The 23,606-nt window shown below is 51.6% G+C and overlaps 3 protein-coding genes across 4 annotated transcripts in view; 1 reads left to right on the top strand and 2 right to left on the bottom strand.

Moving 5' to 3' along the window:
- The window catches only part of ITPR3 (inositol 1,4,5-trisphosphate receptor type 3), a 42,312-nt gene extending 40,590 nt beyond the window's left edge, over positions 1-1,722 (top strand). Inside the window, exons 57-58 of the mRNA XM_079327255.1 lie at positions 427-588; positions 872-1,722. Coding sequence (XP_079183381.1) covers positions 427-588; positions 872-940 — 231 coding nt within the window. The 3' untranslated portion in view covers positions 941-1,722. The remainder of the gene's footprint in view (positions 1-426; positions 589-871) is intronic.
- A 950-nt stretch (positions 1,723-2,672) lies between these two features.
- UQCC2 (ubiquinol-cytochrome c reductase complex assembly factor 2) lies at positions 2,673-6,317 on the bottom strand. 2 transcript variants are annotated; one of them, XM_079327261.1, is made up of 5 exons: positions 6,147-6,285; positions 4,795-4,959; positions 3,867-3,941; positions 3,522-3,591; positions 2,673-2,860 (listed from the first exon to the last, which is right to left on the bottom strand). In XM_079327261.1, exons 2-5 carry the CDS (start codon positions 4,909-4,911, stop codon positions 2,766-2,768), a joined length of 357 nt encoding a protein of 118 aa, XP_079183387.1. In that variant the 5' UTR covers positions 4,912-4,959; positions 6,147-6,285; the 3' UTR covers positions 2,673-2,765. The 2 variants fall into 2 exon arrangements, with proteins under 2 accessions (XP_079183387.1, XP_079183386.1); XM_079327260.1 differs by lacking the exon at positions 4,795-4,959 and having other exon boundaries at positions 6,147-6,317.
- Positions 6,318-7,610: 1,293 nt separating this feature from the next.
- IP6K3 (inositol hexakisphosphate kinase 3) lies at positions 7,611-23,427 on the bottom strand. Its single transcript, XM_079327367.1, has 6 exons — positions 22,940-23,427; positions 18,487-18,816; positions 13,422-13,584; positions 12,298-12,470; positions 11,512-11,687; positions 7,611-9,023 (listed from the first exon to the last, which is right to left on the bottom strand). Exons 1-6 carry the CDS (start codon positions 23,037-23,039, stop codon positions 8,571-8,573), a joined length of 1,395 nt encoding a protein of 464 aa, XP_079183493.1. The 5' UTR covers positions 23,040-23,427; the 3' UTR covers positions 7,611-8,570.
- Positions 23,428-23,606: the final 179 nt, after the last annotated feature.

The raw sequence follows: 23,606 nt of genomic DNA, 5'->3' as shown, positions 1-23,606 counted from the left end.
GCTCCTTGGCCATCCCACCCTGCCTGCCCCAGGGAGATCAGGAACAAGGGGCTGGCCAAGGAAAAACAGCTCTGGGAAATCTTTTTGGAAAATATTGCTTAATGGTGCAATGCTTGTGGTCTTCCTTTGCTGGTTTTTTCCACGTGGTCTGTTGGAGGGTTTGTCCTGTGAGTTGAAGGATTGAAGCAAGCAGGGAGTGGGGCTTCAAGGGGGTTTTGAGGCAAGGGAGGGAAAGGAAAGCAAGGAAAGAAAAACTGCTGCACCTGAGCCCATGAACCAACCTAGAAATGGAGCACACATGGAAAAATTGGAGATTATTGCAAACAGGATTTCTTTAATTCCTAAGCACAGCCTGTTAAAGCCCATCTTCCCTCCTCCCCTCTGACCCCTCACCCCAACTCCCCTTGTCCATGCTCATGTTCCCAGAACAAGAACCTGGACTGGTTCCCCCGGATGCGAGCCATGTCTCTGGTCAGCAATGAAGGGGAAGGCGAGCAGAACGAGATCCGCAACCTGCAGGACAAACTCAACACCACCATGAAGCTCGTGTCCCACCTCACCTCCCAGCTGAATGAGCTGAAGGAACAGGTATGGGAAATGGGAAATCCCCTGCAGGAAGCCTCTGTCCTTCCCAAAATAGCCACTGAGGGCAGGGAGCAGGAGGCAGGACACAACAGTACAAAGCACAAGGCTCCTGCAGCTCTTTTTGGGGGGGAATTTGGGACACTGGGGACACGTGGGTTTGGGTAGTGCCTCATCAGCTCAGAGTTTGCTGGCAGAGGCTCAAAGCAGCTCAGTCAGACCCTCGGGAAGCACATCCAAGAGCAGGAGGGCCTGGAATTGCCTGAGCTTGTCCTTGTTGGAATTGCAGATGACGGAGCAGCGGAAGCGCAGGCAGAGGATGGGGTTTGTGGATGTGCAGAACACCATGAACCACTGAGACACAGCTCCAGCCACCGAGGGACTGCACCTGTGCCAGCTGAGGAGGCTGCTCAGCTCCTCCCCGGGCTCCAGGCACGGATTGTCACTGGCTGGGGACAATGGAGCACACGGAACGTGCAGCCCCTCCCTTAGAGCGCTTGTAAGCAATCCCAGGAGCAGGGACTGGCCCGAGCCCTCCCCACACCTGGGCCCAGGTGCTTTTCTAACACCCTCGTAGGACTTTCATTCCTCATTGCAATAACTCTTTATTTTGCAACTGTGGAGGGTTGTACCTTTATCTCCATGTGCTCCAGCCCCTCGGCTGTGGGGGAAGTAGCTGTAGGGCCGCACTATTTAACTTATTCCCAGTGCCACTTGTCCCTGTGGCTGTCTGCCACTCAGCCCTCGTTATCTGCTGTGCCTGCTCCACGCTGACCCCTCTCCATTTCCACAATTCTCTTCATCCCGTGGTGCAGTAAAGAGCAGCTGAACTCAAGGAGGTGGATTTAACTTAACTCTCCAGATGAGGAGCTGAGCTTGTCCTGGTGGGAACTAAAAGTCTTTTGCCTTCTGTGGACCAAGGATCTTTGGGAAGCAGTAGTAGGAGCCTGCAGGTTTACAGGAGTTCACTGTGAAGGGGTGTCCTGTGTTTTAGTTTCATCTCTGGTGTCATGTTTTACTTTTTTTTTTTAATTTTTTTTTTTTTTTTAGTTGTTACCGTTGTTACTTAAGAACTGAAGTGTAAATTGCCTTAACTAAATTAAACACAGAATCATGTTATAATAAAAACTTCAACGTGGTAAAGAAAGTCCCTTTCCTGTGCCCTCTGGTGTGTGATGGGGCTGTGGAACAGAAGCACAGCACAAGTCCAGGAGCAGAACCCACAGCAGGGCTGGCACCCAAGGTGTTCCCCAGCCCCAGGTGCTGCACATCCCCTGCCAAACTCTGCCAGGAAGAGCCACCAGCAGCACCAGCCTTGGTTCCTGGAGCTCTGGACCAGAGCCTGCTGCAGTTTCAAACTCTTTCACTGCCTGCCAGGAAATCACTGCTGAAAGCCATAAAAAGGAGCAGCTGTTGGTGCTGTGGAGCCCTGGCACAGCTCTGCTGCAGACACTCATCCTTCCCAAACCAGCCCCAGCTCCAAGCCCACGAACAGACACTGCTGAAAGCAGTAAAGCTCTAAACAGGAGTAAAAAAGCCCATAACAGTGAAGTTGCAGAGCATTTGAAATGTGTTTATGGCCCCATCTAGCAGCATGTCACCCTCAGCTCTGCACTAACCCACACATCCCTCTGCTCAGGCTGGGGGGATCTGCACAGAGCTGGTTCCTCCAGCAGCAGCAGCCCTGCAGCAGCTGATTAAAACCTCAATTAAACTCGTGCAGTGCTCCACTGTCACCATGGCAAAGTCACCCTCTGTCCTCTCTGTCTCCTCCGAAGGAAAATAAATGTGATGATTAAAGTTCTCCCTCCCTGCACTGCCCTGGTCCCTGGGCTAACACACAAACACAAGCACAGAGAGGTTTTTTCACATCCTCTCTGTTCTCTTCACAAGAACATTTAAAGCTGCACATCCTCCCTCTGGGCAGCTCCTGCTTGTTCCATTTTTTGAGATACAAAAGGCCAGGTCTGACACCACAAAGTTCCCTTCCCTCCATTGCTCCAGCATGGATGTGTTAAGCTCTGCCCCAGATTCTCAACAGAGAAAAAAAAGGAGGCACTAAATATGAAGAATGTAGAGCTGAACAAAAATGCTGTTGCTAAGAGGAATAAGTGGTTTTATTCATCATGGCAACACACAGAGCTTCAGGGATATGTACAGTGGAGAAGCTGAGAGCTGGGCCCTCACTTCGAGTCCTCCTCGGGTTTCTTGGCAGAGAACTTTTCCCGCAGTCTTTTCCACGTCCCTTTTTTCATGTCTTCCATCTGTTTCAGAATGTCTGCAAAAGGAAAAGGGGAGACAGAGATGGGGCCAGAGGAAGATAAGCAGGAGAGCAGAGAAATGAAACCCTCTTAAAACAGCTCTGCCTTCCATCTAATTTCCTTTCCTGAGTTTTCATCTTAATGAATTTTCATTCCAGGCCCGAGGCGAGGCTGGTTTGTCTCTTATCACCAACAACTGATACCCAGTTTCCATGTACTGCAATCAAAGTTAGGAACTGGAGCAGAACAAAACTGCTCTGGCTGCCAGCTCTGCCCCTCATAAATGATGTGCTGAGATGTGTGGGGCTCCTTCCCAAGGTCTGACACACGAGGAATATGAAGGGAATTGAAAATGGTGCAAGAGCAGCTGAGCTCAGTGTTGGGGTGATGTAACAAATGTGTTCCTTCCACACAGATTCTGCTGAGACCCCACAGAGCCTTTGCAAACCCTCTGTTGTTCCTGACACTGCAAAATCCAACTGATTCTTCAGCCCAATATACCGAGTTGCTCCTCAATTGAATTATTCCTGAGCTTACTCCTCATCCAACACCTTCACAGAATTGCAGGCAGCCCCTCAGTGCCCTCCAGCCCCAGGGGCTGAGGAGGGATGCAAGGGAGCACCCCAAAGATCAGAAAGTCCCTTTCCCCCTGCCCTGCCCTGTCAGACCATGCAGTACCTGTGGCCAAAATCATCCTGCAATCCTCCTGTGTCACCCCAGTAAAGGTGGTGTCCTTCAGGCGTGGGTACTTCCCAGGAGAGCAGGAAAAGGAGGGAGAGAGACAAAGAAATCACTTGCAGTGCATGTTAAAGATCCAAGTGTCACAGCTGGCACAGCCTGAGTGTGTTTCCAGCTGGGATTCTGTTCCTCCACACCAAGAACCAGGTGTGGAGCTGCCCTGGGTGAGCACAGGCACTGCTGCATCCACCCCTGAGCTGTTGCTCAGGCATTCCCAGCAATGCTGCAGCAGGATTGGTGAATCCCCCCAAAGAGAGGGGCAGTGGCCAGTGGCACAGCTCTCACCTTGTTCTTGTAGTAGTTGGAGTGGATCCTGACTAAGCTCTCGTACATTTGGTCACAGGCCTCGGGGTCAGAGATCTGCAGGGGACACAAGTGGCACACAAGTCTGGTTTTACACATCCCCAGCAAAAACCCTGCTTGTTCCAAGGGACAATGGCTGTGAGGGAGCAGCTCAGAACTCCCAGTGCACTGCTGGACAATGTCCATGTGCTGTCCTGCTCCAGGAGCCCATCTCCATCTCCCATATCCCTGCAGCAGGAACAACACTTGGAATTTCCAGGATGGATCTGAAACTGCATCAACAAGACCTGACAGTGAATGCACAGCCACAGAGAACATCACTGCCTGCTGCTGGGAAATCTGTGGCCCCTCCTGCTGTGAGGCCACTTCTGTCACCTGCCTCATGGGAGGGAATCACACAGGACAAGGTGCCAGGCTGGACCTTGGAAGTTCCCTGTAGGGTGCTAAAAATAGCCTGTAATTGATGAGGGAAATCAGCACAAATGACAGGGAACAGCTTGAAGGGTAACTGGATTTCTATTTCAGTTGGAAGATCCGGCTCATCCCCAACCTGTGCCAGGTGTCTCTGCTGGCACAGCCCCTGATCTGCTCCTTTTCCAAGCCTACAATGTTTTTCCTGATTTATTTTTTGTGGTACAGTGAGCTCAGCTCACCCCAGAACTCAATGTGGCTGCTTCATGTGTGGTTAAAACAGGTCAAGAGTAAAAATAACATCAACAGAAAGGATGAAGCAGGAAGAGTAAGGCAAAGCTCTCTTTGTTCAGCAGGGCTGCAGGAGAGAGGACACAGGGACAGCCACATCCTCCTGCAGGTGATCCCCACCTGTGCCCAACACCCCCTGCCAAGGCTCCAGCCATTAAAAGGGTGGCACAAACAGCATCCCTCCCCTGGAAATCCAGCAAAATCTCATTCCATCAGATGGCTGAAGAGACCTTGTGGCTCTGGCTCCCCTCTCAGAAGCTCCTCCTGCCTCCTGCCAGCACATTTCAGCCACTCTGCACAGAAATGCCACTGCTGCTGCAAGCATCAATTCAGATTTCCACAATCAGTGGCAGCTTTGGGATCTTGGAGCCAACTGGTGCAAGACATTAAGCTGTCCTGAGCATATGGAAAAGCAATAAAACCCTTCCCAAAATGCCTGCTGCAGACTATTCTGGTCACCAGTACAGGATTAGGAGCCTATAATGGCCCCTTGAGGTCGAAAACACATCTCTGGAACAATGTTTTTATGCTAAGAAAGGGCACATTTGCATTCTGCAGCAACACCTCCGTGCCTGGGAAGGTCTGCAGCCAAGTCAGGCATCAGATTCCTTAATTTATTTCAGCAGCAAAGCCCAAACTCCAACAGAATTACAGCTGGAGGCGGAATTCAATTGTACAACTGCTGCATTCCATCAGTGTCAGGCAGTGCTGCAGCATCCCAGCATCCCATCCTGGAGATGAGACACAGGAATTATCTGGATCCCAGCACAGCTGGAATTCCCAAACCTCCATACACCACTCCCACAACCACAGCAATGGGGGTCTCCAAAATACATGGTGTAAAAGGTGCAAGAACTGGGTATAAACCAGGATAAAACAGCTGTCCTGGGTACAAACCATTTGTCCAGGGAACCAACCAGGTGTCCTGGGCAAGAATCATTTATCCTGGGTACAAACCCGCTGTCCTGGGTACCAATTATTAGTCCCAGGTACAATCCAGGTGTCCCAAACCTGCAGTTTGTCTCCTGGAGACACAAGCCCCTGGTCTGTATCCCAAAGGCTTCCCAGGATGTGTGTTCCAAAGTTACCGAGTGCTCACACTCCTGGGGAGGAGCTGGGGGCAGCAGAACTCCATCACCCCTGCGCTCCCTGTTCCCTCCCAGCTCAGGATGTCCTAAAATTTCATGAATCTCCACGGAGCTCTGAGACGGAGCCGTGTGTGAGCCCCAAACCCCGCGCTCCAACCCTGAGCCCTCAGATTCCCCTCAGAGCCACCTCAGGGTCACCTCAGATTCCCCTCAGAGCCACCTCAGGATCACCTCAGTGTCACTTCAGATTCCTCTCAGATTCCCCTCAGAACCATCTCATAGCCCCTCCATAGCCCCCTCAGAGCCACCTCAGAACCCTCCCAGAGCCACCTCAGAATTCCCTCAGATTCCCCCCAGGGCCACCTCAGAACTCCCGCAGAGTCACCTCAGAGTCCCCTCAGAGTCACCGCCGGCCGCCCCCCCGCGCCCTCCCAGGCCGGTGCCGCCAAGGTGCCGCCCTCCCGCCGCTCACCGGCGTGTTCTCGCCCTCACGGAAGGCCTGTGCCACCCTCTGCCGCAGCACCGAGCCCAGGTCCCGCTGCCACTTGCTGTCCTCCACCGGCCACTCCTCGCAGAGCCGCAGGAAGCGGCGGTAGCGGCTGGCGGCCATGGCGCCGGGTCACGTGCGCCGCTCACGTGGCGCCGCCGCCGGGTCACGTGGGGCGCGGCAGGGCGGGAACGCCTGAGGGGAGAGAGCGCTGTGAGGGGCGGCGGGTCCCGAACTGCTCCACACTGAGGGGAGAGAGCGCTGTGAGGCGCGGCGGGTCCCGAACTGCTCCACACTGAGGGGAGAGAGCGCTGTGAGGGGCGGCGGGTCCCGAACTGCTCCACACTGAGAGGAGAGAGCGCTGTGAGGGGCGGCGGGTCCCGAACTGCGCCCGATCCCTGCCTGGAATGTCCGAGGGGACAGAGCCCTGCCGGGGGTGGCGGATCCTAAACTGCGCCCGGTCCCCACCGCAGAGCACTGAGTGTGACACCTCACGGAATGGAGATTCCTACACCGCCCTGGGCAGCTCTTTCCAAAGCCGACTGCCCTTTCCGTGAGGAAATTCCAACCTGAATCTCCCCTCACTCAGCTTGAGGCCGTTTTCCCTTGTCATGTCCCTTGGGAGCAGAGCCTGACGCCCCCCGGCTGTCCCCTCCTGTCAGGGAGTTGTGCAGAGCCAGAAATTCCCCCTGAGCCTCTTTTTCTCCAGGCTGAGCCCCTTTCCCAGCTCCCTCACAATTCTCCAAACCCTTCCCAGGTCCCTCAGCCTCCCTTCACAGGATTTAGGATGATTTGAGTTGAAGGGACCTTAAATCCCATCTCATCCCACCCCTGCCATGGGCAGGGACACCTCCCACTGTCTCATCCTTGGACACTCCCAGGGATGAGGCAGCCACATTGTGCAGGTGTATGAGGGGTAAAAAGGGAAGAAAAATTATAGAAAATAATTTTTCTAATTATTCAACCAACAAGTTGTTTTTTGTGCAGCAGTGAAGAGTGAGGGGCTGCCCAAAGAGGAGCTCTGGCTGTGGTGTCACAGACTCTTCTCATCCACCCTGTGTCCTGCACAAACTCACCCACAAAGCCACAAAGTCTTATCACAGATTTTTGATGTGACCCAGGACAACCCGTGGCTCAATTCCTGCTGAAATTGGGTTTTTGCGGCTTTTTTTTACAGTTTGTGGTCAAGCAATAACCCAAGACTCTGAACAAGAATCTTCCCAAGTGGATTCTGGGCCAAGCAAAATACACAGCTGGGCCAGATGTCTTAAATTTTCCTGCTATAAATTGCAGAAACTCCCCAGCTTTCTGCTGGAAATCCAAGTGAAGCGTCTCCCTTGGGATCTGGTGTTTAAACCTGTGGCTCTCTTAAAAAATTACAGGCTTAAACAAAGGATAATGTAGCTCAAGGATGCTCAGGAGGGAAAAAGAGATGGACAACAGCGGGAGTTACTTCCACAATTTTATTTATATCCCCACTCCCCGGTAGTGGAGTTCTGTAGCTCCATTCCTTGTGCAAAGACTTTTCCTTCAGATTTCCCACACCATGCAGGAAGGAATTGTATTTGTTCCGTCATAACAATAAAATCAGTCCACAAAAGCTGTAAACATTATTTTTAGAGTCTTTTGTTACTGTCTCCAAACACACACGCACACACACACACACATACACACACACACAGTATTTGTATCAAAGAATTTCTGGGTGACCTTTGACGTCCAGTCCTTGACTCAATCTCACACTTTTTTTACTTTTTTTTTCCTTGTATTTGTTTTTTAAGCAAAAATCCCTTGATGTGAATGTTCTTTTGTGGCTGGTACCTGACAGAGTCCTCGCATTCCCACGCTTCCAGCCCAAATGAAGCTTCTTTCCTAGAAAATCCATGGAAAATCCCCTGTTATAACCTCACAGGGATGTTAAAGCTTGGAGAGGCGCAGCTCTTGGTCTGAACACATGCACAGAGAATCCTGACCAGGGGCACTGGGAATGTTGGAGGGTGTTTTACCCTCCCACCTGAGCAGGAGCAAGAAGGGAAACTCCAAAGGAAAACTCCATCTGTTCATTCCTGCCCCAAACCTGCTCATCTGCAGGGCGAGCAGCTCCTGGTTTATCATTAAGACTCTTCCCAAGTAATGCTTTCTTCGGCTCACAAATAAATCAAGGACAGCAGTAAAACCAGAAAGGAAAATAAATCTTCTGATGGATGGCAGAGAGAGCAGATTCTTCCAGCTCTCTGCTTTCCACACTTCAGTTCAGCGATGGCACACGGAGAATTTTCAGCACTTCCTGATTTATCCATGCTAATTCCATGCCATATCCAGCAGCCAGAGGGTCCCACGCAGCCGACCCCAGGCAGGATTTTCAGGGCTATCAGTCACTAGGAAATCCAGGCCGTTTCACAGAAATTCTCACTTCCCTTCTGACAGGCTCTGAAGGATTTTAATCAGGTTCTCCAGGCCAAAGATGTAGCCGTGGTCGGGCCCGTCGTACAGGGTAGAGCTGGGGTTACTCTTAGAGCCTTTGAAGGTGGTGTGGGCAAAGTCAATCATCCTCACATCCACCCTGGAGGGGTTCGTGCCGTGACTTTTGGGGAAGGGCAGGTGATGATCCGCGCTCTCCTTGTGCTCCTGCCCGTCGTAAATGATGAGGAGGGAGCTGGAGTAGAACCTGTAGGAGCTTTGCTTCCTGATGACGGCCAGCAGGGCCTTGAGGCGCAGGATGATGGGCTCCAGCAGCTCCGTGCGCAGCTGGTTCCCGCTGCACAGGAACTGCCGCAGCGTCTGCCGGAACCCCTCCGCCGACAGCTTCCTGCCAAAGTATTTGTCTTTGCACAGGAAATGCCCAGTGTCTGCCTGGTAAACCTGCAAGGGAAGGGAGGATGTCTTAGGTTGCAGTACAGGACTAAAAGTATGATTTCTATCACCACCTGCTGAAAATAGTGACTCTTATCTCTGTGGGAGATATTCTCTGCTAATGGGCCATCTTTAAACCAGCTGGGCAATCATCTTTACCTTTCCCATGACCCACCCTTCATCCAGGAGCTATCACCTGTTAATGGGCCATTGTTACAAACTGGGTGTGGCAGCGATTCTTATCTCTGTGGGAGATATCTCCTGTTAATGGGCCATTGTTACAAACTGGGTGTGGCAGTGATCTTTATCTCCTGGCACACATTATCTGCTAATGGGCCATCTTTAAACCAGCTGGGGCAATCATCTTTATCTTCCCACAGCCCATCCTCCCTCCAGGAGATATCTCCTGTTCATGGCCATTGAGTCCCAGTGCATGACTGATAAAATTCCATCATCCCACTGGGAGATGCTCCAGCCAGGGGAGGAGCCAAGCCTTTCCTACCCAGATAAAAACTGAGATTTGGAACACCAGAGCACCTTTCCCACTGGATTCCAGAGGAAAGCCAGACCTTTCCACATCATCCCTGGACCTTCAGAGGAAACTGCACCTTCTCCAGGAGCACTGCTCCAGCTGAACCACATCTGCCCCTGCAGGAGGATGCAGCCACCATGGAATGGGACTGCTGCCACCACCCTGACTGACTGACGGGTGTCAGCTTGGATTCTGACTCTGGCAGGGTTTGGGATTGTTCTTTGTAATACTGCATTTCTATTTTAATTTTCCTAGTAAAGAACTGTTATTCCTAATTCCCATATCTTTGCCTGAGAGCCCTTTAATTTCAAAATTATAATAATTTGGAGGGAGGGGTTTTACATTCTCCATTTTAAAGAGAGGCTTCTGTCTTTCTTAGCAGACACCTGTCCTTCAAACTAGACAGATGAATAATCCATAAAATCAGAATATCCTGAGCTGCAAGGGATCAAGGAATAGTGCTTTAAGATTTTAGGCTTTATATTTTTCAAATCCTGCACTGCATTACTGCATAACTCTAAACTTCATATTAATTTCACATAAAGTGTTAACTACAAGTTAACATTTGACACTGGCACACTTTGGTCAGACAAAACAATTCCTCTGGGCTTGGGACCCAAGGACACCCTACAGCCTCAGGCCCTGAAAAGTACAAACAAAAGTGAATTGGGGAGGAGAGAAATGAGGGAATGTGACTTCATTACCTGGAGCTGTAATTGGAGAATTAACCCCTGAAATGCAAACAGAGCAAACTTGTATCTGTCTGAAAGACTCATCACCATGGTCCATCTTGGGTGTAGCCTCTGGGAGGCTTTGACTGCCCAAGGTGTATCTATTGAAGGCCTTTAATAAATCCTCACTTTATTCTCTTAACTCTGTCTAGCCTCTTTTCTAGGCACCACTCCAAGGCATCACTATGACCACTAAAGTTTAACTCTGCCCATAGCAAGATGCCAGAGATCAGAAAAGCACGTGGGGTTTTAACTTGATTTATCATTTTGCTTTATATTCTATTCTCTTAACTCTCATATTATCCTTCAGGCAGGGTTTTGAAACCTGCTTGAGAATAGTGAGTGAGGGAAAGACAAGATTTGGGTTTCCAGGAGGAAAGATGGTGATTCCCAGCAGGAGAAATTTAGTCCAAAATGAACCCCTGGCTCTCACAGCTCTGAGATGGGGTGGCTCAGTGAAAGCACAAATGGGGCAATCTGTTGCTTTTGGGGATTTTCTGTGCAGCAGCCAAGAGCTGAGCAGGAATCTGTGTGTAAAAGCAGCATCTCAGAAGGGGTGAGGGGTTCCAGCTGCTCACACTGTGGCAGTGGCACAGAGAAAGGGTCACCCTAAATGTGCCATATTTTACACCCTCTCTGAGAGGCCACTTTTTACAGTTTGGGGTGGAAAGAGAAAAAATTCCTTCAATTCACACCAGCCAAGAGCCCCTGGAGATTCCAGCTTGGTTCCAACTGAGGGAAATGAAGGATTTGTCTTTACAAACGAGCTGTGGGTCTGCTGGTAGATAAAACCAGCACTGAGAGGTAAAACAAATGGGAAGGATTCCACTTATTGATGAATGGGGGCGAAAAAGATATTTGCCTTTACAGACAAACTGCAGGTTTACTGATAAATGAAACTGGATATTGAAAGAAGCAATGGGGAAAAAACATGATTCTATAAGAATTACAAATTAAAAGGGAGGATTGTATATTAGAGGGGAATCTCAGGTATCAAGGGTTCTGGGAATTCTGTGCCTCTCAAATACCTCAGCCCATGGGGAAAGAGAGAGGGAAATCAGGATAAAAATGAGGCTGCATCCTCCAAAAATCTGACAGACCCCAGAGCAATACCCCATGGCCTCTCCCTTTATTCAAACAAATCAAAAGGCTCCTCTGCCTCCTTTTTGGACGTCAACCTCCGGAGTTTGTGTTTAATTTTCCTGGCCCAGGGAGGAGGGGGCGGAGGCCGTACCTGCATGCCGCAGATGCGCACGCCCAGCGAGGCCGAGGTGCTCTGCTCACACTTCTTGATGTGCCGAGCTTTCTTCTCCTCCGAGGCATCATCCCCGTGCTGCCGAGTGCCCATCTTCAGGTCCAGGATGCAGGGATAGCTGCACTTGGACACCACGTTTTCCAGCAGGAGAAACTCTGGAGCGTGACTTAAGGGAAACCCAATACTTTTAAATTCTAATTGAAAGAGGCCTTAAATCAAAGCAACTGCTGACACTCTCCATAACAGCTCACAACTGTAATGAGACTTTCTGAGCCAATTTCTCCAACGTGTCATTGCTATGGGCCTCTCGCTGCCAATTCCAGTTAATTTACTGTACTACAACCCTACCAATTAAAGCCCCAACAGCTCCATTCTCCAGTGACACTGTAGCCCTGGGCTGTCACTCCGACACCTTCCCTGGGTGCCGAGCTGGCTCCGGTGGGTGGGGGAAGTTGTTAAACTCTATTACTCACATGACTGGTGGGTAATGAAGTGTAATAGGAAAATAAAAGGCGAGGCAGCTGCTAATTCCTGTATAGTTGTGTTTTTAAATGTATGCCAAGGGGATCTTTGACTTCTGCTGAGAACTCTTTATGGGAAACGGTTTTTTTTTTCTTCTTTTTTTAACAGCGAGAGAAGATAACAGAAATATTCCTTTTTTTCCCAGGGTCTGTGCAGAGGAGGGGATGCAATAAACCCTGCACTGAATTCCAGCTGTTTTCTGCAGCCAGGAGTGTGCTGGAGAGGGGAGAGCAGAAAGGATACGGTGGAGTTTGTTCTCGCTGTGCTTGGAGGACATGCGGTTCAGGTGCTGCCGGTGACAGTGCAGCCCCCAGGGGTTGTAGCTCTTCCTTTCTGCCTGCTTCCCATTTGCATCTTCCAAAAGGGAATCTGTGTGGTACTGAAGGTCTGTCCTCAAAAGCATCTTCCCAGGGCAGCTAGACAAAGCACACAAAGGGACATGTCAGGTTTTTAAGTTCCAGAGGAGAATATTCCCTTCCCTCTTTTTTTTTTTTTTTTTTTTCTATAGAGCCTCAAACTTGATAAGGTGGATTTTCAGGGACTCTCAAAGGAACAATATTGATCATGTCCAACCTGCAGAGATCCTTTGTTACTCCATAACAGTAATTTTCAGAAAGCCAGCTACTGCTGCCTGCCAATACTTTTTTTTTCATTATAATTTAAAGTGTGCTGGCTCCTTTGAAAAGCCATTCACAGCCCCAGCTGCCAGGGATCTCTATTTATCCAACTAATGGGCACAGCACAGGCAAATGGTCCAACAATGGGAATGATTCCCAATTTGGAGGGGCTGGCTCCAAGGAGGGGAGGGAGGGAAAAAGTGATGAGGAGATCTGTTCTCCTTGGGGGTCATTCCTTGGCCTCACTCATCCCAATCCACCACTCCAAAGGCAGCAGCTCCATGGCAGGGACAGTCCACCTTCAGTCCCATGGCTGCTCTGAACCAGTTTGGGATGAAGGGTGTCCTGCTGGGAGCACTGGGAGCCTTCCTGGGAGAGCTCTACCTGGGATGAGATGGGATGGGATGGGATGGAACTGATGTCCCTCTGTTGCCAACAAAGGGACGTTCCATGCTCAGTGACTGTTCTCCCATGGCCTCTCCTCTCCTGGAGCGTGCTGTGCTCCAAGGAATGGGGTTTGGAGCAGAATTTGAGGCACATATTTGAGCAACAACATCCCAGATCCACCCCACTCCATCCCCATGCCAGGGAAGAGCAGAACCACACACACAGACCTTGGCTTTGCTGTTGTTCACCTGGCTGGGCTGCTTTTGCCACTGAACCCATCCCAACCCCATCCCAAACCCATTCCAACCCCACCCAAGTGGCCGATGCCAACCAGGGGAATTGCAGGGACTGACAGACCCTCACCTGTCTTTGAAGGTCTTGGTGACCTGGGTGTGGCTCCACTTGCACTTGTGCCACAAGGTGACAGCAGGGTCACCACCAGCACTGTCTGGCTGGCCCAGGCCAGGGCTGGCAATCAGGGTCAGGTTGCCCAGACTGTCCTTCTTGAGGTGCACAGACACAATACCTGGGAAATAGGAAAACAAACAAGACACATGAGCCCATGATGTATCAGAGTCCTGGCCACCAGTTTGCCACCACCTCGTGTTTTGGTGATCCCACTCTGATTTCAAGCCAAATAAAGCATCATTAGGCTGGGATTCTGGAAAATACTCTCATGATTTTCAAGTGTTCCCCCTCTGGAGCTGAGTTTGAAACCTGCCTCCTCTGTCCCCCATCTCTCCAAGCTCTGCTGTGCCCCAGGTGACCCAGAAAAGCCCCTGCTCCAGATCAGGGGCTCCCAGCTTACTTATCACAAGGGATTTAAGTGCTTTTTAAAGACAGCACGAGGCTGGAAACACTTTTCATTGGCAGGAAGCAAAGGGAGGGTTGGGGACAAGACATTTTCCAAGGACGCCCAGGGTGCCAACAGCTCCTTTTATTTGGAGAGCTCCAGGAGCAGGGCAGGGATGTGGCCCTGGGCTGGCACTGCTGCCACTCATTGTCATGCTCGTGTCCTTCCCCCCAGCACCAGGAACCAGCACCCAGACACCCCACAGGGGGCTGCAGTGTCACACCCCCGCTGTTTGTGCATGACAGACACCAGCACTGTGAGCAGAGGTTATTTTTTTCCACCCTGAATGCTTAAAACACCACTCTGCATTTGAACATTGCAATTTTCCCTGACTCTGACAGGAATCACAGGGCTCAAATGCCAGCCAGCCCAGCACGGATTTAGCCCAGCCCTGGCACGGGGCTGGGCTGAGTGCGCGTCTCAAGTGACATGCAGGAATGTCACCGATGTCACCGCCGCGGGCTCTGACCTTTCTGGGAAAGGCTGATAACGCCAGCCCGCCCCGCCACGGCCGCCTGAGCCTCCCCACGCTCCTTCTTCCAGCACAGCCTTAAGCTGCACCACGGGAAGTTTAGGTTAAATGTCAGGGGAAAAAAAAAAAAAAATTCTTTGCTGGAAGAAATTTGGCACTGGAATTGTCTGTCCAAAAGGGCCTGGATGTGGCACTCAGTGCCAGGGGAGGTGTCAGGTCAGAGGCTGGACTCAGTGATCTCAAAGGTTTTTCCAGTCTGGTTCAATCTGTGATTTGGGGCTCAGGGGGCTGCCAGCTCCCAGAGAGGACAGGGATCAGGGACAGGGCAGTGGGAGCAGCCAAAGCAAAGGAAGGAGCCCAGCTGGGCATACAGGGAGCTGGGCTGGATCCAGATGTGCCCAGGGGTTTGCTGGGCATTTGGGGGACTGGGCTGGATCCAGATGTGCCCAGCAGGCCTGATGGGCATTTGGGGAGCTGGGATGGATCCAGATGTGCCCAGGGGTTTGATGGGCATTTGGGGGACTGGGTTGGATCCAGATGTGCCCAGCGATTTGCTGGACATTTAGGAAGATGAGTTAGATCCAGCTGGGCCCAGGAGGTCTGATGAGCATTTGGGGGACTGGGCTGGATCCAGATGTGCCCAGGGGTCTGATGGGCATTTGGGGGACTGGGCTGGATCCAGATGTGCCCAGGGGTCTGATGGGCATTTGGGGGACTGGGCTGGATCCAGATGTGCCCAGGGGTTTGCTGGGCATTTGGGGAGCTGGGCTGGATCCTGATGTGCCCAGCGATTTGCTGGGCATTTAGGAAGATGAGTTAGATCCAGATGTGCCCTGGGGTTTGCTGGGCATTTGGGGAGCTGGGCTGGATCCTGATGTGCCCAGCGATTTGCTGGGCATTTAGGAAGATGAGTTAGATCCAGATGTGCCCTGGGGTTTGCTGGGCATTTGGGGAGCTGGGCTGGATCCAGATGTTCCCAGGGGTTTGCTGGGCATTTGGGGAGCTGGGTTGGATCCAGCTGTGCCCAGGGCATCCTCCCCAGGTCTGCTGGGCGTGTGGGAGATGATCTCAGCAGCTCAGCAAACAGCTCTGCTCTCCCAGCAGAGGTGCCAAAGCAAACAAACGTGCAAAGCTCCTTCTCTCCATTTCACACTTGGTTCCAGGCAGCAAACACTGAGCAGAGGCTTTGCCTCCCGTGCCTGTCGAGTTCTGCTGCCTCAGGGGGGTTTCCCCACCTGAACTGGCCCTGCAGCCACCCCCACTGGGGGAGCCATCCCTCCCCAGTCCCTCCCTGGGTCCTGCACCCCAAAATTTTGGGTTTTTCCCCTCACCACAAGCATTGCTGGTCGCTTCTGCTGTTCTATCAGCATTACTGTGAACAGGCTGGGTTAAATGGGCTGATTTTGCACAGAAATGGGGGAAAATCTACCCAGGCTGCTCTGAGGGGCTGCAAACCTTCATCAGGGGGAAAAGGAATATTTTTGCACACCTTCATCAGGGGGGAAAAGAAATATTTTTTCAGACCTTCATCGGGGGAAAAGAAATATTTTTGCAAACCTTCATCAGGGGGGGAAAGAAATAGTTTTTCAGACCTTCATCAGGGGCAAAAGAAATATTTTTGCACACCTTCATCAGGAGGAAAAGGAATATTTTTAGCCTTCCCAGCCCTCTGTGGTGAACTCAGGGAGTTCCATCTTCCTCATGCCTTTTCCCCGAGTCCCATTCTTTAAAAATCCATATTTCTAAGAGCAAACAAATCTCCTCTCAGCCTGGATGACTGCTTCACATTTTCAGGGGATGTAGGCATGGGAAAGAAAAAAAAAAACAAAAAAAAAAAAACATCGTGTCTTTTGCCTAAATCAAAGCCTTTTTCATTTTAAAAAGTCACAGGGAGGCGACCAGAGCCTCGATTGCAAACACCATAACCTTAAAAACTGTCCCAGTTCCTGCCTGCAATCAGCAGGGCTGTGTTCATTTGCATAGTGCTGACGGGCTGGCCCCAAAAAAAAACTTCTATATAGCGTGAAAGTAAGAGTTGTTAAATATCAGCCATTAATATGAAAATTAATGGGGAGATTTTCAAAGGCGAGAACAGAGCGTTAAATTGGAAGGGAATGTCATCCTCTCCCTCCTCCCAGCTGGAAATTCAATCTTCAAAAATACCTACAGCTCAGCCTGAAAAGTGTTTTTTGTTTCTTGGGGGGATTCCACGGGGGTTTGCAGGTGTCCTGCCATGACCTGTGTGTGGCAGACACCCCCAGAGCTCCTCCTTTGCTGCAGTGAACAAACATCTCTGCACAGCCTTGGGATCCTGCCTGTGCTGGCTTTTGGGGTCACTGACACCCCAATCCCCTAGTGAGGAGCCAGAGGGTATTTCTGGGTGCTGTCACCATGCTGGTGGCATCTCAGGAGGTTTCACTCTGTAACTCTGCCCTGGTGGGTTTATTTTTGTGTTTACAAGCATATTCATCTCCTGCCGAGGGCACTGGGAACCTGAGCAGAACTGGGCTGGAAAACAAGCCCAGCATCCCCCTGAGAACTCAACTGGGCCTTCAAAAGGGATAAAAGCTGGTCCCAAGGTCAGCAAACTGCCTGATATGGGTGAGGCAAGCAGGAAAACCACGGGCTCAGGGTGAGGCTTGGATGATATTTGATCCCCATTGTGGAGAATGTCACCATTACATAATGGTCCCAGGGCTGTTCCCACAGCCCAGAAATAGAGATTAGGCACATGGACACGTGTGAATGGGGGATGGAGCCACCAGGATCATCCCCCTGGGTCGCTCATGCCCCTCATCATCCTCACAGGAAATTGTCCCACCTCTGGAGTTGCCTGGCCCAGCAGACAGAGGAATAAACCTGTGAGCCCAATGCAGGAATTTCTTTTCGATTTCCCCTCATCATAAAACTCACTGGGGTTTGAAACAGCAGAGGAAAAGACAAAAAGGTTTGAATAACCAGGGCACCCCTGGACTGGTTAAACTGGGACTGTTTAACAGCTTGATCAGCTGCACTGCAGCACCCAGCTCCCGCCAGAGGAAACCGCTCACAGGAAACTTTTCTCCCTTAAGCATCTTTTTAATATTGTCCCATAAATCTGCAGAGGCCCCCGACTTTCTGGGAAAGGGAGAATTGGGCTGGAAGAGCCATGGCTGACTGAGCTCTTTGCTGCAATGCTGAAGGACCAGGAGATATTTTAAGTTTTTACGTGACAACCCAGCTTCTCGCCTCCCCCAAAAGCCAGGGTCAGGAGCTTTATGAGCAGCACAAGTCTGGCAGTAAAAGCACAAAATACTGAAGGAATAAGAAAGGGAAGGGAGGATGCCTTAAAAAAATCCCAGTGCTGCTTTCCAGGGGCTGGCAATGGGGATCAGGGATGGAGCAGCAAGCACAGGGACAGGCAGGAAAATCCTCTGTGCCTGCAAAGGCCTCACCTGCAGCAGCTGGGTACTGGGAAGGATGAATCAGGAAAACCTTACAAATATGACTGGCTAGCAAAAGATTTTGAGAATATGGAAACCATAAGCAAGATTGAAATGAAAGCCATCCTTGAGATACCAAACCTTAGTTAGTAAATAACTAGAAGACAATAGGATGGCTGGCCAAAAGTAATCCCCTATTGATAGAACAATGGTCCAAAGGTCAGAGAAGACCCTGCTAGCTTGGCAGAAAGGGCTCCAGAGTCATTTTTAGGGTTTAAAGTACACCACATTATGGTAATGTAATGATTCTTATAGGCTGTATGTAAATGCTGTAGGATTTGTATCTTGTATTAGATTGGGTAGTGGAAATTAGAATATTCAACATAGAAGATTTATTGTATTGTAAACGAGAAAATCACTCTCTTACTTCCTTCTCTTCCTCCCTCTCTTACCACTCTTTTATGTCTTAGAACTCTCACTACCCCCTCTCTCTTTCTGCCCTGCTCTGAGCTGTTGCAGGGCCCTTTTTATCCACACCCTGTGCAATAAACCAAAAGTTTCAAGACGTGCCTTATAAAAATCCCTCCATCCCTCACCACCCTCCTGACCACGTCACATCCAACACTCTCCTACAGCTGGGGATGCTTTTGAGGAAGCTGAGAGCTCTGGAGCTGCCCTTACCTTTGTACTGAGGTGTGAACTGCCTCATGGCCAGGGGCAGGGACTCGTAGAAGCTCAGCTCCTGCGACACCAGGGGCTTGCAGATGGTGTGCTCGTCGTAGGTCAGCATGCTGGTGTGGCCGCCCACCTGGTGCACAAAGGGCTGCAGGAGCACAGCAGCCCTGCCCTCGCCAGGGTTCTGCCCCACCATGGTGCCAGGCACTCCTTCAGCAGCAGCACTCAGAGGTGGGAAGCACAGGTTGGGATGGGCAGTGCCAGGACAGTTTTCACCCACTCCGGTGTTTTCCCAATGCTGGGTTTTCCTCCACGCTGGTTTTTCACCAATGGAATCTGTAAAACAGAGGGAATTAAGGAGTGTCCTGGTTTGGAGGACAGGTATCTGTCAATAAAGGCAAAAGCTTGTCTTTGAAAAGGAGAATGTAAAACCCCCTTCCTTCAAATTATTATTATAATTTTGAAATTAAGGTGCCCTCAGACAAAGAGATGGGAATTAGGAATAACAGTTCTTTACTAGGAAAATTAAAATAGAAATACAGTATTACAAAGAACAATCCCAAAACACTGCCAGAGTCAGAATCCAAGCTGACACCCGTCAGTCAGTCAGGGTGGTGGCAGCAGTCCCATTCAATGGTGGCTGCATCCTCCTGCAGTGGCAGATGTGGTTCAGCTGGAGCAGTGCTCCTGGAGAAGGTGCAGTTTCCTCTGAAGCTCCAGGGATGATGTGGAAAGGTCTGGCTTTCCTCTGGAATCCAGTGGGAAAGGTGCTCTGGTGTTCCAAATGTCAGTTTTTATCTGGGTAGGAAAGGCTTGGCTCCTCCCCTGGCTGGAGCATCTCCCAGTGGGATGATGGAATTTTATCAGTCATGCACTGGGACTCAATGGCCATGAACAGGAGATATCTCCTGGAGGGAGGATGGGCTGTGAGAAAGATAAAGATGATTGCCCCAGCTAGTTTAAAGATGGCCCATTAGCAGAGAATGTGTGCCAGGAGATAAAGATCACTGCCAGTTTGTAACAATGGCCCATTAACAGGAGATACCTCCTGGATGAAGGGTGGGTCATGGGAAAGGTAAAGATGATTGCCCCAGCTGGTTTAAAAATGGCCCATTAGCAGAGAATATGTGCCAGGAGATCAGGGTCACTGCCCCACCCGGCTGCAACAGATGGGGACAGAATCCACATTTCTGGCCACATCCTGTATTGCAACCCAAGCCAAGGAGTTAGAGGAGAAGGAACACCCAGCAGCTGGGGTGGGGGGTAAGATCTGTCAGTGCTCAGGGGCTGGCAGGGAGCCCCAGCCTGACACAGAGTCCAGGAATGTCCCAGTTTCCTTGTGTGGGGACAAGAAACAGAGATCAAGAAGAGCTGTGAGTGACATCAAGGCAGCAAGATCAGGGATTCCATGGACAGATTATTAACACACTGCACTGATGCTGTGATGCTGTGTTAGGGTGGCCTCAGGCTTCCCTGGGACATTCCTTGTGTTGTTATAAAGACCCTACAAGCCCCCAGGCACTCCCTTGCCTTACAACACTGCGGGTGGGGTGAGCAACAACTTCTACACCTTCCAAAAAACTCAGTTTGGGACATTCCCTGTCATTTAACACCAGAACAGCAGCAGGAGCATTTCCTTCCCAGGCTGTCAGACACACCCAGGGGATGTGGATGTGTCACAGCAGGGTTCATACCCAGCTTTCCACTCTGCACCCAGCAATGGATCCATGCCTGATTCCAGAAATTTCTCCTTGATTCTGACAGCAACAAGTCTCGGCTCTAAAGCTGCAGTGAAGGGAAATCACAGAGCACATCCGTGGTGCATCCCCAGCAGCATCTGCTCCTTCCCCCATTCCTCTCAAGAAACCCATGGATGGCTCTGGGACATCAGGAACTGAATCCCACAGGCACCAGGGACAGCAGAAAGGAGCTGGAATAGCAGACGTGGACACTCCACATCCCAGACTCACAGGGATGGGAAAAAATATTAAAATCATCATTTGAGGGTGGGTCCGTGGCAGCACAGGCTCTTTCTTCTGAGTGCTCCAGCTTCAGCACAACCTGGGGAGCTTTGCAGTTTCTGCCAGGGGTCAGTGATGCCTTTGCAAGACCCAGTTCTGCCAGGAAAGCCTCCAGGTGAGCAGCTCCACCCCTGGCAGCCCCACGGGACAGATGTGACCCTGTCACCCTCCTGGTGCAGGAGCCAGGACACAGCAGAGGGGTGGTGGCACCTCCTGGGAGCACCTGGAGCTTCCCTGGTGGGCAGGAACTGAGCCAGCACTGACCCGGAGCTGGATCCGCTGGCTCAGAGCAAATTTCCCATCCTGCAGGAAGGATCCAGAGCTCAGGATGATCCCTCGGGGTCCCTTCCAGCTCGGGATGTTCTGTGATGCTCAGATCTCCCCTTCCCCTGCCCAAGGGAGAAGCTCCTGGCTCAGGTCCCTGCTTTGTTCCCACCTGGAGCAGTGGGATGGAGTGGGATGGAAGAGCCACTCCCACCTCGGAACGCACCAGTAGCTCCTTCATCTCCCCCAGGATGGGTTTTCCCCCCTCTCATTATTCCTCTTTTGACAGGAATTCCTGCTCTACAATTTCCTTCCCTGGAGGAACAAAGCCAGGCTCCCGAGCCGGGCGTTTTCCAGCCGGGAAGAAAGCAACTCCTCGGAGCGTTAATAAAAGCATTTTGTTAAGTTGTGGCAATTTTTAAAGAGGATTTTCTGCCTCGGGAACCGCAGGTTTGTTTTGTGCAGCTTCTCCCCTCCCTTCCTCCCATCCTTAAAAAGAAGGAGAAAAGCCAAAAGCAAGCGGATTTGTCATAACACCTCTTAGGAGCAGGGAACAACACAACTTAAATCCTTTCTTGTTTCTGAGACAGTCCAAGGCTGCACAACCCCCTGACAGCTCTGGCAACCTCAGCATTGCAAAGGGAGTTGGGGAAAAAAATCCACAATTTGATAAAGCTCCCGAATGTTTTCTCCCAAGCAAGACTCGGGGCAGGATTTGCAGCAGGAGAAGGAGGTTCTTTTCTGGGAGTTTCTGCTGGGAAGCAGCTCATCCATTCGGAGCAGATAAATGTTCCTGAGAACACTGAGCTCCCCTGAAACAAGACACTGGGAATAAATCACTTCCACTGGCTCAAGGTATCACAAATGCCAGGAGATATTTACGTCACTAAAAATACACAGAATTACAGATAAATCCAGACCCTCCGAGCAAAACCAGGATCCATCAGCGTTTTTCTCTCAGCTACAGGAAAAGCAGCTCAGGTGCTGCAGGTGGAGAGGAGGAGGAGGATATGGAGAATTTTCCTCAGCACAGAAGAGAAATATTCCATTCTGCAGGAAAGGGATGAGGCTTTGGAGAAGCTGTGGAAGTGTCCCTGCTGCTGGCAGGGCTGGAGCTGGATGAGTTCTGCCCCAGAGCTGGGACAGTGCTGCTCCCCTGGCATTGTCACTGCTCCCAGGCAGGGCCAAAGGTCAAAGGAGTCCCAGCTAAACAGGCTGTGCATCCCCGACTCCAAACTGAGCCAAAAGGAACCAGGCAGGGTCAATTCTCTAAAATATGAGTGGCACCTGCCCCATCCCATCCCAAACAGGGCTGGAGGGAAATGCACAGCCAGGCTGAGCTGGGTCCTTGTGCAGAAACACCCGGGAATATCAAAATGTAAAATCCCTTTAAAAACAAGAGCTCTGTGCTGTCAGTGCCACCCCTCCTGGCCACTCCTCAGTGTCACTCCTCAGTGCCACCTCCCTGCTCCAGGAGCCTCTCAGAGCTCCAGGGGTGAGTTCTGAGGAGGTTCTTGGCTTCATTAAAAGGCAAGAGGAGAAGGTGGCTGAGATTGCTGCTGGAGCTCACCTGGAGGCACAACCAACCCTGCATGGAACCCAGAGCGGGCACCTGGTGCCACCATGGACCTGGAACCACCACAGACACAGTGCCACCATGGACCAGTGTCACCAGAAACCCAGTGCCACCACGGACATGGTGCCACCACGGACATGGTGCCACCATGGACCTGGAACCAGCACAAACCCAGTGCCACCATGGACCTGGAACCACCACAGACACAGTGCCACCAGAAACCCAGTGCCACCATGGACCTGAAACCACCTCAGACACAGTGCCACCACGGACCCAGTGCCACCATGGACCCAGTGCCACCATGGACCCAGTACCACCATGGACATGGTGCCACCACAGACCCGGTGCCTCCACTCTGCAGAAAAGGGCACAGGTTCCTTCACTCCCCTGCTCCCTTTCTCCACAGCACCTCCCTCCCCTCCCACCCCAACACTTTCATCCATTCCACGAGCACCATGGAGAAACCAGCTCCCTGCAGACACCCCCCCCCAGCCCCAGGTGCCTCCTGTCCCTTCCCTCCAGCCAGACCCTCCCCAGAGCAGCGCCCCAAACCCGTGCCCATCCCCATCCCCCTGCCCGGAGCCCAGCCCAGCCTCACCTGCGGCTGCAGGTGCGCTCCGGGTGCCGCGCCCGAGCCTCGGGGCGCTGCCTGTGCTCGCTGCGGCTCCGGAGCGAGGAATGAGCGAACTTCTGGGCATGGCCCGAGTGCGTCGGCGCTGGCAGCAGCCCGGAATGTCCAGCTGACATTCCAGCGGGGCTGTGCTGGGAGAAACACCCAGGGAGCGTGAGAGGGCTCGGAACAGGACGAGAGGAGCCGGCCGTGGGCTTGGGAAATCGGCTCTCCAGGAAAACAACTGGGGATTTGTCCATCTGTTTGCCACGGAATTCCCCCCTCCCGGCTCGGCCCCCGCCGGGTTTGTCACCTCCCTACAGAATGGGCTGACACTGGGAGAGGGATGGAGCTTCCAAACCACCGGGAAAAACAGCCCAGGGTGTGACAGGGGCTGGGGGACACCAAATCCCCCTTTGTGACAGAGAAAAGGTGTTGGGCAAAGCGGAGGAAATGCTGGGCTTTGCCCAAAGTGGGCAGGAGATGAGTGGATCCAGAGCTCCAGCGCTGCCAAGGGGAAAAGAGACACGTCAGAGCTCGGGAGGCGTGTGGGGAATGGAAAAGTCCCAGGGAGCTCCTGCCAGGGCCACCCTGTCCCCTGCTGCCACCCAAGGACACCGTGTGCCCCCCCCAGCCTGTGCCAAGGGCTCCTGCC

The sequence above is a fragment of the Erithacus rubecula genome (assembly GCF_903797595.1).
Source record: "Erithacus rubecula genome assembly, chromosome: 26".
Taxonomy (NCBI): domain Eukaryota; kingdom Metazoa; phylum Chordata; class Aves; order Passeriformes; family Muscicapidae; genus Erithacus; species Erithacus rubecula.
This window is presented reverse-complemented; position numbering and strand designations above follow the sequence as displayed.